The 14,038-nt window shown below is 43.0% G+C and overlaps 1 protein-coding gene across 1 annotated transcript in view; it reads right to left on the reverse strand.

Annotated features, from left to right (window-relative positions):
* The window catches only part of csmd3b (CUB and Sushi multiple domains 3b), a 1,683,329-nt gene that overhangs the window by 313,489 nt on the left and 1,355,802 nt on the right, over positions 1-14,038 (reverse strand). The window contains exons 27-28 of the mRNA XM_078215503.1: positions 12,820-13,011; positions 2,955-3,093 (exon numbers count right to left, since the gene is read on the reverse strand). Coding sequence (XP_078071629.1) covers positions 2,955-3,093; positions 12,820-13,011 — 331 coding nt within the window. The remainder of the gene's footprint in view (positions 1-2,954; positions 3,094-12,819; positions 13,012-14,038) is intronic.

Here is a 14,038-nt window from a genome sequence, read left to right on the forward strand (position 1 = left end):
GGGGGAAGGCACGTGGAGGAGCCCCTGAGACCTTTGTGGTGTGGTGAGGGAAGAGCTTATTTCTTCGTCTAATTGGGGCACTCCAATCTCTGTGAAGCCTGCTTTATCAGCATTTTTAGGCCCCAACCCTCAAAAAGATGGTGGGAAACACACTCCCCTGCTTTTTTTGACAAAAGTATCATAAAATCTGGCAAGAAACCCTGTCTGTTTCTCTGGGGAGGAACACACCAGTGTTCAGACAGACCCTGACATTTTGCTATGTTTTGATAAGATTCTCTCCAAGATGGTGAAGTGAAAATTAATGTACTTGCTGCATTCAGAGCGCATTTTGCATTTATTTAGTAGGGGAAGAACCTGAATCACAAATGTTCCTTTAGTTTACAAAAAACAAGTATAATCCTATTCCTTAATAAAATACATGTGGTCTTGTCCTTTATTTTTGATTCCCCTTTTCCTCACACTTTATTTATCCCAAGTCAAGCAATAGCCTCCTCATTTGCTGACTTTAAGATGATCTGCTACTTTGTCTATAGAGGAGACACCGCTTGGTCACATGCAGCATTGTTTGTGCATTTCCACAGTACACTAGAGGTTTGTACTGAAGCCTCAGTGGTTGAAATTGGCTGCACAAGGGCCCCGCCGTGTACTGAGCCTATTTAGCAAGGATCATTATTGCCATAGTAGTTTAAAGCATGATATTCAACAGATGGGGTTTGTCACAAGGAACTTAAGTGAATTCCTGTGTTTCTCATTCCTTGATCCAGAGGATGTCTGTTGGCAGATCTTCTTCAGGGAAGGTGCTCCATAGGGGTGCTGAGAAAGAAGGTAGGTCATAAGTAAATTGAACAGGCTATCATGGAGAGTTAAGTGTGGTGCAGTACGGATGGTTTCATCCAGCTTGTGGGTTTTTGTCAGTCGACGGATATGTGGCAGAGTTATGTTTGCAAGAACAGAAAGGCAGGGAAGTGTGTTGAATGGCGAGTTCTAGTTATGATGCACATTGTTGCGTTCAATTTAGTGTTGACAAGATATGTTTGTGATGACCTTTTCCACACAGAAGCACAGCACTCTGCTGCAGAATATACACAAACACAAAATAGGAGAAGTAAGTCTTTTGGCCCCGAGAGCTTACTCCGCCATTCAGTAATATCAAGGTTGACCTGTTTCTGTTTCATGTTCAACATTCCCATCTATCCCCGTTAACCTTTGATTCCCTTGCCTAACAAGAATCTATCTACCTCTGTCTTAAAAACATTCAGTGAGCCAGCTTCCACTGCCTTCTGAGGCAGAGTTTCAAAGTTACACAACCTTCTGAGAGAAAAACAAATCCTCCTGATCTCCCTCCGAAAAGAGTAAACCCTAATTTTAAAACAGTGTCCCCGAGTTCTGGGCTCATCCACAAGAAGAAATCTTTTTAATGTCCACCTTTTGTCAAGACCATTCAAAATCTATATATACTTCAATCAAATCACCCCTCACTCTTCTAAGTGTGGGTGGAAACTAAACCAGTCTGTCTAACTTTTTTTTTGTAAGATAATCTGCTCCTTCCAGGTATCATTCTAGTAAGCTTCCTTGGAACAAACTCCAATAAATTTACATCCTTCTTTAAGTAAGGAGACCAAATCTGCACACAGTATTCAAGATGCTGTCTCATCTTTTTGTTATGTTCAATGTAATTACAACAAAGTGTTACTTTCAGCTTTCTTAAGCAGACTGAGATTGTACAGCCACCGGAGGCGTTTGCTCACATGCGCAGATCACCTATACGTAGGTGATTATTGCACCACAATTTAAAATGTTTCTCTCTGTGCTGAAAGTTAAAGGAACGTCCCTACACTGAACTGTTCTCAAGAGTTTAAAATAACAGTTAAGCAAAATAATCTTGCTTTAGCTATCTGCAGAATACGATACACCCATTACCAAATACATATCAGATGCAGTTGCCACCAGATCATAATTTGAATCCTGGATAAGGTTAGGGAGACATGACAAGAAGCAGACAACAAGTGGTCTTAACCGTGAAGTGTGAAGCATGGGAGATTTTAACTATGGGACCTCATCTGCACAGCTTCAATCTCCTGCCCAAAACTGGTGGGAGGCATCAGCTGGTTGGTGAGTAGAAGCACAACAGTAAGTGACAGGAGGTCGCTGTCACAAAGGTACACATTTCAACATGTGGATAAGTTGAGGGTGGGGGCAGGGGTCTGGCAGGGGGGAGCGATTTGGAGGTTTTAGGCTTGACTTCATGCTGGGAGATAAGGGACAGGGTGGTGAAGCCTTAACAAGTGCAGGCCCAAACTTTCCTTGTGGGACATGGCACTCCTGCTCTTTCAGGCTCCACAAATAAAGTCCTTTTCAAACCTTGTCTGATTGTGACATCTCTTCTATGTTACAATAGCCACTGGCTCAGAGGGGCAACTTAAATTGGAATTTATGAATCCAATGTGGATTGCCAGTGGGTTAGCCCATGAATGGTTTAACATCCTAACATCCTAACCAGCCTTGGTTTTTGACAAGTGGGTGGATTAAAATTGCTTCTTCAGATTTTCACCCATGACTCCTGATGCAGGGCACCATGTTATAATACATTTTCCTGAATATGACTTCAATGTCAGGCACATTTTGGCACCATTCTTCATGCTTGAACCAAGACAACGAGCGATGAGAGATTATTTGTTTGCAAAAAGCAACATCCTCACCCTTATCCTCTTCTTACCCAATTTCTACAAACTCCAACAAGGGTTTTAGTGATAAACAGAAGCAATGGTTGATTTTCTCATCCCTCACCCAAGGTTACTGATTGCAGTTAGGGTACCTCTATTGTGTGGTAACAACAACCTTCGGTCTGTATGGTTCAATTATTCATTGCCTTTGTCCCATGCACCTTGGTAAAGCGGATAGCACATCATTAACGGCAATAAAGTACATAATTTTGAATAATAAAAAGTCATTACCTAATAAATGTCAAAGATATGATGTAGTCGTTATTAACTGTGATGGTCCAGTCACACTCTTTGCCATGCGGATAAGGATGTGGGTAACTTGGCGAAAGAATAAATCCTGAAGAACTTGTCAGGTTGCCTCCACATGGTGCTGAAAAATAAGATAAATACACACTTGCGCTGAATTGATGAAAAATTCAATTCCAAATCGCAACTGTCTTCAGTTGTTACAGAATAGCACATATTCAAACTGAGTTGTGATACACCTGGGCTTGTTTCAAATTTCACAAGGCAAACCAACTGTTCTGGTCCCATTGATTTTCTGCAGTAATTTGTTTTTGCAGCAAACTTTGAAGGCAAGGATCAGATTTTTTGCAAACGGCACTTGAAAGAAAAGTTCAAGTGCTGAAACCTGCGCACCATATATGGTACTTCATAAGAGGGGAAGGATTACAAGTTTATCATTTGGATACCAATCACAAAAAGGAACATTGCATATGCTTAGAAATGGTGCTATAGAATCACTACAGTGCAGAAGGAGGCCATTCGGTCTGTCGAGTCCGCACCAACTCTCCGACAAAGCATTTTACCCAGACCCACACCCTATCTTATCCCTGTAACGCCATGCTTTACCCTGCTCGTCCCCATCTTGGGACACTAAGGGGCAATTTAGCATGGCCAATTCACGCAACCTGCATATCTTTGGACTGTGGGAGGAAACCGGAGCACCCGGAGAGAATGTATAAACTCCACACAGACAGTCATCCAAGGCTGGAATTGATCCCGGGTCCCTGGCGCTATGAAGCAGCGGTGCTAACCACTGTGCCATCATGCTGTTCTCAGCTTATTATTTCTTTGATGCTTGCGAGACACAATTTGAGTAAGTTTCCACTCTGATCTCTAACTCAGTTCAATGAAAGATATTTTACCTCAGTTATTTCTGGATCAATTCTATAGTTCTTCAAAATTGCCAATAATTATAGTCATGGGGGTGGTACTCCCAGCCCACAAACAAATAAAGAAAAGGCTGACGCTAGCATGGTGAGACAGATGCCATCCTTCAGTGCCAAATCAATCTATGATTCTACAATAGTGAGGCAAATAAAGCTGCAAGATGTCAAATCATATGAAAAATGCATTAAGAAAAGCACAAAATGTGGATCTGAACATCTATTAAGTCCTGGACGTTATTAGTTGCTTAGAGCAGGCTCTGCACTGCTAGCTAATGACAAATCAAGCAGAGTTAATTGCACTGCCACAGCAACCAAGATACAGTAAGGGATAAGTAGAATTTATGTGACATAAAGAGACAAAGCAAAGCTTCAGTGAACAAATGGAACCATATTAGCATCTTTTTGTTGCAAACATTTGTGCCACAGTGAAATGGCATAGAAACTGAAAATACAACACCATATCTTGGCTTTAATATTTTAAAGCTTTAAGATCTGCACCCTCTCTGCAGTGGATGTTACATTGCATCCAAAACTGTTTGTTTCACTAATGTATTTTTTAAAACATCAAAGTTTAGTTCTCCTTTCAAATGAACTATTAGATTGAGATAGACATGAAAAAATAACTCTAGAAGTGTTATTTGTAGATCAACACAAGTGTAGACTTAATTTATCATAATGCTGATGTTGAAGGCAACAGTTAATTGAGTAAACAGTGATTTGTGGGTTTTAGAATTTGCCTGTATGGGCTCGATTTTGCCATCAACACAGAAGCAACAGTGTTCACCTTTGACCTCAAAGCAAACAGCCTACAAAAATCTCTGTGGCATGAATGCCCCCCCCCCCCCCCCCCCCCCCTTCCTGACAGCAATTCAAATCTGGAACCTAAACAAAGATATTTCTAGAAGGCCAGCAACAGTATTGTCATTGAGGAGGGTAAGCAACCAAATTAAAGAAAAATAAATTGAATAACACATTCATTTCTGTGATAAGTTTATAGAAGCTGAATAGCACAGCACAAAAAAACAGGCGATGGTGACGTATAAGTCGCCAGCATCCACTAATTTTGATCCATGTGCCATGCCAACTTTGTGCGGCCTGCTCATTTTGATGATTTCAGCATCTGGCCAGTGCTCATTGTCATCTGCCTGGGTGAGATGCTCTTTTGGGGAGTTGGCGCAGACTCGCTGGGCCACATGGCCTCCTTCTGCACTGTCAGGATTCTGTGGATTCTGTCTACTGCACCACTGAGATCATCATAATTATCATCATCATTATCTGGGCTCCGATGGCTGTGTCCTTTTTATATGGTTTCAACCAATTTTAGTTTCCCCAGAAGTTTCGGTTTTCAATCTCACTTTCATTCTTGCTGCCCTTAGAAGCAGGAAAGATTAGTTTCATTTCTCATTTCCCCTTTCAGTGTTCATTTTCAATTATGTACGAAAAAAGATAAGTTTTGAAACTACAGATTCCAAAGCACCTACCAACCACTTAAGAATTTCATATTTCAATTACACCAGCTCACATTCTTGTCAACTTTACGGAGCATAGGCCGAAACTCTCCTCACAGAACCACCCATTCATTTGAGGAAACAGTGCAGTGAATATTTGTTGCGACTGTGGCAAGTCTGCCCTTCCTTAGGTAAGGAAATTAAAGCTGCAAACAGTATGTGAAGTAGAGCCTCATCAGCATCCTGTCTAATTGTAGTAATATTTCTTGACTGTTAAAGTCAAGTTCCAGCACGGTGGCACAGTGGTTAGCACTGCTGTCTCACAGCGCCAGGGACACAGGTTCAAATTAGGCCTTGGTGCCTGTCTGTGTGGAGTTAGCACATTCTCCCCATATCCTCCCATAGTCCAAAGATTACAGGTTAGGTGGATTGGCAATGGCAAATGTTTGGGGTTACAAGGATAGGGTGAGGGGGTGGGCCTGGGTACAATGCTCTTTTGGAGAGTCAGTGCAGGCTCAATGGACAAAATGGCCTCCTCCTGCACTGTAGGGGTTTTATGATTCTTTGTAAAAAAAAAGGGTGGGACTTTCTTGGATTCCCCCGCCCCCGGTGGTGTTTTATCTGACAGTAGAGGCAGCTTGCCATTGGCTGCTGCCAGCGTCATCTGGTCACATCAACGTATACACTGCTTTGCACGGCTCATCCATCCTGCTGCCAGCAAACCTGCTATGTGAGGTCACCTTCGGCAGGACTGGAAGATCACACCTGTAGAAAAGCGTGGAAAATCCTGCCCAGAAGCAAACACGTCACTTGCCTGCCTAATTACTTGCCGTGTGCATACGTTAACTTTCTGTGATTCAAGTACTAAATTAAACACAGACAGCTAAAATGATATCAATAAAACATTCTGGCAGCTATCTTCAGCACACTGCTTAGCAAAGTAACTTAAGTCTAACTTAACATTCTTATCTAGATAGGAAAGGTAGGATTCGAGAGCCGTGGATAACCAGGGAAATTGAGGATCTGATTAAAATGAAAAGGGAGGCGTACGTTAAGTCCAGGCAACTGAAAACAGATGGAGCTCTGGAGGAATACAGAGAGAGTAGGAAAGATCTCAAACGGGGAGTTAGAAGGGCAAAAAGAGGGCACGAGATGTTCTTGGCAGGCAGGATTAAGGAGAATCCTAAGGCATTCTATTCATACGTTAGGAACAAAAGAGTTGTCAGGGAGAAAATCGGACCTCTCAGGGACAAAGGAGGGGCATTATGCTTAGAACCCAAGGGAATAGGGGAGATCCTAAATGAATACTTTGCATCGGTATTCACGAAGGAGAGGGGCGTGTTAACCGGGAGTGTCTCGGAGGGAGGTGTTGACCCGTTAGAGAAAATCTCCATTACGAGAGAGGAAGTGTTAGGTTTTTTAGGGAACATTAAAACTGACAAAGCCCCAGGGCCTGATGGCATCTATCCTCGACTGCTCAGGGAGACGAGAGAGGAAATTGCTGGGCCTCTGACGGAAATCTTTGTCGCTTCTTTGGACACGGGTGAGGTCCCTGAGGATTGGAGGATAGCGAATGTGGTCCCGTTGTTTAAGAAGGGTAGCAGGGATAACCCAGGAAATTATAGGCCGGTGAGCTTGACGTCCGTGGTAGGGAAGTTGTTGGAGAGGATTCTTAGAGACAGGATGTATGTGCATTTAGAACGGAACAATCTCATTAGTGACAGACAGCATGGTTTTGTAAGAGGGAGGTCGTGCCTTACAAATTTGGTGGAGTTTTTTGAGGAAGTGACAAAAACGGTTGATGAAGGAAGGGCCGTGGAAGTCGTCTATATGGATTTCAGTAAGGCATTTGACAAAGTCCCACATGGCAGGTTGGTTAAGAAGGTTAAGGCTCATGGGATACAAGGAGAAGTGGCTCGATGGGTGGAGAACTGGCTTGGCCATAGGAGACAGAGGGTAGTGGTCGAAGGGTCTTTTTCCGGCTGGAGGTCTGTGACCAGTGGTGTTCCGCAGGGCTCTGTACTGGGACCTCTGCTATTTGTGATATATATAAATGATTTGGAAGAAGGTGTAACTGGTGTAATCAGCAAGTTTGCGGATGACACAAAGATGGCTGGAATTGCGGATAGCGAAGAGCATTGTCGGGCAATACAGCAGGATATAGATAGGCTGGAAAATTGGGCGGAGAGGTGGCAGATGGAATTTAATCCGGATAAATGCGAAGTGATGCATTTTGGAAGAAATAATGTAGGGAGGAGTTATGCAATAAATGGCAGAGTCATCAGGAGTATAGAAACACAGAGGGACCTAGGTGTGCAAGTCCACAAATCCTTGAAGGTGGCAACACAGGTGGAGAAGGTGGTGAAGAAGGCATATGGTATGCTTGCCTTTATAGGACGGGGTATAGAGTATAAAAGCTGGAGTCTGATGATGCAGCTGTATAGAACGCTGGTTAGGCCGCATTTGGAGTACTGCGTCCAGTTCTGGTCGCCGCACTACCAGAAGGACGTGGAGGCATTGGAGAGAGTGCAGAGAAGGTTTACCAGGATGTTGCCTGGTATGGAGGGTCTTAGCTATGAGGAGAGATTGGGTAGACTGGGGTTGGTCTCCTTGGAAAGACGGAGAATGAGGGGAGATCTAATAGAGGTATACAAGATTATGAAGGGTATAGATAGGGTGAACAGTGGGAAGCTTTTTCCCAGGTCGGAGGTGACGATCACGAGGGGTCACGGGCTCAAGCTGAGAGGGGCGAAGTATAACTCAGACATCAGAGGGACGTTTTTTACACAGAGGGTGGTGGGGGCCTGGAATGCGCTGCCAAGTAGGGTGGTGGAGGCAGGCACGCTGACATCGTTTAAGACTTACCTGGATAGTCACATGAGCAGCCTGGGAATGGAGGGATACAAACGATTGGTCTAGTTGGACCAAGGAGCGGCACAGGCTTGGAGGGCCGAAGGCCTGTTTCCTGTGCTGTACTGTTCTTTGTTCTTTGTTCTTTGAAGGGGGGGAGGTTTAACACAGATATCAGAAGGACATATTTCACACAGAGGGTCGTGGGGGCCTGGAATGTGTTGCCGGGCAAGGTGGTGGAGGCGGACACACTGGGAACGTTTAAGACTTATCTAGACAGCTATATGACCGGAGTGGGAATGGAGGGATACAAAAGAGTGGTCTAGTTTGGACCAGGGAGCGGCGCGGGCTAATTGTTCCTTGTTTCTCGTTTCAAGGCTTCATTCTATGATCATCTTGCTGGTGCCAGTACAGAGCGAGACTGCGGATAGTTGGGAACCTGTCTCGGGGGCAGGGAATTCATATGGTGTTCATGGAAGTGGAAATGACTAGGGTTGGGAAGCATTTTCCGATCAGGGCCATTGTGATCTCCTGGACTCGTTTCGATCGCCTCAGGGGGTCGGAGAGGAATTTCCCAGATTTTTTTTTTCCCCATATTGGCCCTGGGGTTTTTCACTCTGGGTTTTCGCCTCTCCCTGGGGATCACATGGTCTGGAATAGGGGGGTGGGGGTGAGTTAATAGGTTGTAATGAACAAAGCATCGTAGCTGTGAGGGACAGCTCGGTGGATAGGATATTGGTATGTAGATAGGCTGGAAAATTGGGTGGGGATCCTGGATTCAGGATTCAATCCTGGACCGGGGAGCGGCGCGGGCTTGGAGGGCCGAAGGGCCTGTTCCTGTGCTGTATTGTTCTTTGTTCTTTGTTCTTATCCCTCAGCCCTCACATTGGCACCATTTTTATTAATGAATAATGGAAACAATATAATTCGATGCACAGAATTATTCACAAAATCAGGCAGATTATCCCAACATGTCTGCGTTGTTGTTCTTATAAACACCACATCGGCAATATTTCAAATCTGGGTATGCACAAGCTTTCCAAATCTCTTTGGAATTTTTCTTATGTGTTTTGGCGCATGGAGCTATGGATAGCAATGCTGGAGGCTCCGATTTCTTTCCATAACTTGGCTGACCAGGAATCTCTCCCAACCTTACCACCCTCCATCGGTGTGTGTTAGAAGGGTATCCAATTGATACTCAATCTGTTGTGTTGCATAATGAACACACTTTCCTTGGTTATCAAGTCCTGGAATAGGACTTGAATCCAGGGCTTCTGGCTCAGAGACAGGGATGTGACCCACTGGGCCACAAAAGCTTGTTTTCAATAAATTCAACAGTAATTTCTGTTGGACTTTTCCCTGCTGTAACTTTGGTGTAAAATTGGTAGAAATATTTTCACATTGTCCAAAGGTTGGAAATTTACAAACATTTTCCAAATTTGTACTGAGTTCCGTTACTAACATCAATAAAATTCTAATGGATCGCAGGTTTGTATTTGTAACTGGATTTGTTTAAGCCGTACGAGATTCAACCACCTTAAAATGGCGAAAATCCACATTGATTCTGGGGGACTGCTGACGGTCTCAACAGCGAATTCAACAACTTCAGGTGATTAGCTCCACTCCACAATGACCCCTTTGTTTTCATTTTATTTTTTACTGTTCTCTACCTTTTATTTCTTTCTACCTCATCTTTCTTCATTTTTCTTCCCTCCCCCATTATTTCTCCCCACTTTATCCCCTTTGCCTTACCTTTTCTCCCCCTTTGCTTCCCCTCCCCTTTTTCCAAATTTGACCTCTCTCCCATCCATTCCACCCCCACCCCCTCCCCTCACCTCCCCCCACATCTTCATCTGTCACAGCTTACTCTCTGAGTTTCTCTGCCATTTGGCCATTTACACCCTTTATTCTCTCTGTGGACTGCCATTAGCAGTCCTTTCCCCTGGTTTCTGTGGCCATAACTCATCTTTCCGTCCCTCACCCCGCAGTATAAATATCTCTCAATTTCTAGGCCTTTTATCCTTGACAACGGGTCATCTGGACTCAAAACACCATCTCTTTTCTCTCCTTACAGATGCTGCCAGACCTGCTGAGATTTTCGAGCATTTTCTCTTTTGGTTTCAGATTCCAGCATCCGCAGTCATTTGCTTTTATCCAGTATAAAATTCCATGTTGCCAAAGCCACTTGGACCTCTTGTGGGACCTGTTGGCTGGACAGCTGGTATGGTCAGATTGGTGCCAACAGCACAGGCACTCCACCCTCACCTTCCCACGCCATTTTATATGAACACAAACACATCCACCAACACCATCCTGCCTCCACTTACTCGAGAAGGCTGTTAAAATGTTTTCTACGTCATTAAATAAAAGAGTTCTAATCAGATCAGCAGGAAACTAGCTAGGAACAATTATTAGTCCTGTTGGCATGAGGGAGTTGAATTAATATAAGATCAATCCTTAATACAGGTTGCCTCAATGTTCGTGTCATTTTGAAGGTGCATAGTAATTTATTTCTTTCAAATTTAATTCATCATATTTCCAATTTTAAATTGCAACATGATTAATTGTGGAAGAGCTGACTGAAGTTATCACCTTTTGGATATTAACAAATAGGGAGACAAAGGACCCTATTTTACCATTTTGATTCTAAGTGCTGGGCGGACTTAAAACTGGGAGTGCTTCAGATCTGACTTTTAGACCCGTTCTCAGCCGCCCCCATACACACTCTGCCTGAAAAAATATCAGTAATTCTGTATCACGCTGCAGAAGCCTGTGGGCGGGGCTTACCACACCTAAAACCCTGCAGCTCTGATCAGAGCCTTCAACTGTGCATGCGCAGGGGAAAAAAATGATAGAATGCTGCTCTCCTGCCACAGCATTACTGACTCCCTTATCCCCCCATCCCCTCCGCCACCCAGACCGATCGCTGGCTCCTCCCCTCCCCCTCACTGATCTCAGACAAAGTGGCAGCGGACCCCCCTCCCCCTTCCACCGATCTCAAGCAGAGAGCCGTCAGATGCTCGGCATTTACCTCCTCACTAACTGGAGCGCCCAAATCGGACTTTTGTGGAGCATGTCTGTTTCATACTGATTCTGGATGGGCGAACGCAGTGGTAAAGAGGGAAGTGCCGGTAAGGTTGGGTGTGCAGCCCATTAAGTCAACTTAAATGCATGCAAATGCATTAAAATGGCCATTGCGCTCGTTTCAGGTGCAGTCTCGATCATGGCCATTTTCAGTCCATAGTAAAAGGGAACGGCATGGAGGTGGGTGCGGATTGCGCTACTTGCCTCACGTCCGACTTCACTAAGTTTTCACGCCCGAAAATGGGCGCAACTTGATGATAAAATTAGGCCCAAAGTGTGAAACTGATGTTTTAGAGGCAGTATCAAAAAAAAACAAGTTACATTTACCTTACATGTTTAAAGCAGAAAAATGGCCTAAGGCACTTCACAGAGGGAAATCAGACATAATTGGACACTGCCAAATATATCTCCGCAAATACACCATTTAAAATTGACCAGCTGTGGAGAATTATGATTAACCATAAACTTCTTCACAGAGCGTGTTGATAGCATCATGGGAGAAAATTAGTTTGGAGGAATTACTGAGTGCAACAGTGTGAAGGTATTAAATTAAACACATACAGCTAAAATTATATGATCAATAAAACATTCTGGCAGTTATCTTCAGCACACTGCTTAGCAAAATATCTTCTTAAGTCTATCCCCCAGCCCTCACATTGGCACCATTTTTATTAATGAATAATGGAAACAATACAATTTGATGCACAGAATTATTCACAAAATCAGGTAGAATGTCCCACCATGTCTGTGTTGTTCTTCTTATAATCACCACATCAGCAATATTTCAAATCCGGGTACGCACTAGCTTTCCAAATTTCTTTATTCTCCCCTTTCCTCAACCAGCCATCTATCCTATTCTTAAAATGTTGCCATGGTCTCTGTTTTAATTATTAACTCTGGCAGTGTAATCCACAGATGTAAAATCTTTTGTGCAAAGTATTTTCCTGCTCTCTTTCCTTATTTTCAAGTCCCCTATTCAGGAATCCACAATTTGTTTTATATATGCTCTATTCCAACCTTCCATAATTTTAAACTGCTCCATTAAATTACTCCTTAATCTTCCCAAAGTGTCAAGTAAACCTCCATGTTCATATTTTCTCATGCCGAGGCATCTTCCTCACAAATCGGATCTGTACACGCTCTGTTCCCTCAACATCATTCCCATAATGCAGTCTAAGAGTGTACACAATACTTCAGCTCCATATTATACTTCTTTGTAAATCAGTCTTCAAAGAACTGATGATTAAACTCCCACATTAACGTGCTTCCATCTTAGTTTAATGAGTTGACCTACAGAACACAAAGCTAAGTAAGCTAATCATGTGTTTACTTGGATTTGTAACACTTACTTGACCTCTCCATTTGTCCCGTTTCCCATATATTACTGAGTATGCTTCTGCAATCATCAGGAAATAGCAAAAAATTGCACACACAAATTAATGTAAACAGCTTCATGTTGCCGAACTTGTTTATGGCAGAATATGGCTTGTCACTATTGAAACCACTTATATATAATAGAAATTTGAATTTAAAATCACATACCGATGCAAACAGGAGGGCTGGGCTGCCAGAAGTACCTGTTTTCCACCTGAATGCAGGTAATTTTCTCTTCCCCCTGAAGCTCATAGCCAGGTTCACATTGGAAGATGACAGTATCTCCAGGATCTCTGCCATCTCCATTCCGACTTCCATTCATAGGTACACCAGGGTCACGGCAGGCTGTTGCCACAGAGCCTAGGGATTGAAAAGGGGATATATTATTTATACTAATAATGCTAGCTTATTTGCTGTGAGTTTGTTTTCAATAAAACCCATCTTGTGGAATGAACAGTCACAGAAGCCCAAAGTACTCGTAACCTATAATTATGTTATTGCATTTTTAGATGGAATCTCTGTTTGTTCAATTTCTATTCTTTTACTATTTGTGACATGACCATAAAGGGGAGCCAGGCAAGTGGAAAACAGTTTGGGCCAAAATTTCACTAATCATATTTATGTAGAAATTACACCAAATTCATGCCAGTTTCTGCACCCAGGCTTATCTGTCAATACTGAAATGTAAAACTTGATGTAAAGCAAGTACAAATACAGCATTACAAATAGGGAAGACAGTGTCTTTTGATATGGTATCTCACACTAATACCAACTTGGCTCCCGTGTTCCTCTTGCTCTTCTCTTATTATGTGGAACAGGGAAGGCCCATTGGGAAGGTCATTTCAGTTGCTTAGTCCTCCTCTTAAATCTAAACAGTCGGTTTGTGACCACTTTGCAGCTGACAGATTTCACTACACCCAATGAAGGGTATGGGATGGAACAAGATAACATGACTCTGAGCATACCTTGCTCAAAGAGCCAGCACGAGTAAAGTTGGCAAAATGACCTCTCTCTCTGCTTTAATACTTCTGATTCCATGATTTTATATCTCCATCCTTTCGTGAAAGTAATAGTGACATCATTCATTCCAATTAAGCCTAAAGGTCTAAATGTTGTCAAATAAATATGTTTCACAGAGAAACATAGCAAAAAGTGACAATGTGAGGAAACATTTCCTAACCTACATACTTGAAGATTAATTTGGTACAGGGATCTGTTAGGTAGCCACTTGCTATCTTTCCGTTTGTTTGTTATTTCCTTAGGGCCAAAGTGTTACTCTGGGTATTATCGATTTTGTTTATTCTATCCACTGGACCTGGTGGGAATCTTGGACACTTCTTATTCTTCTTCTTTTGGTTTGTCCGATCTTACTTGAAGTTTGTTGATC

This window comes from Mustelus asterias, chromosome 7 (genome assembly GCF_964213995.1).
Source record: "Mustelus asterias chromosome 7, sMusAst1.hap1.1, whole genome shotgun sequence".
NCBI lineage: Eukaryota > Metazoa > Chordata > Chondrichthyes > Carcharhiniformes > Triakidae > Mustelus > Mustelus asterias.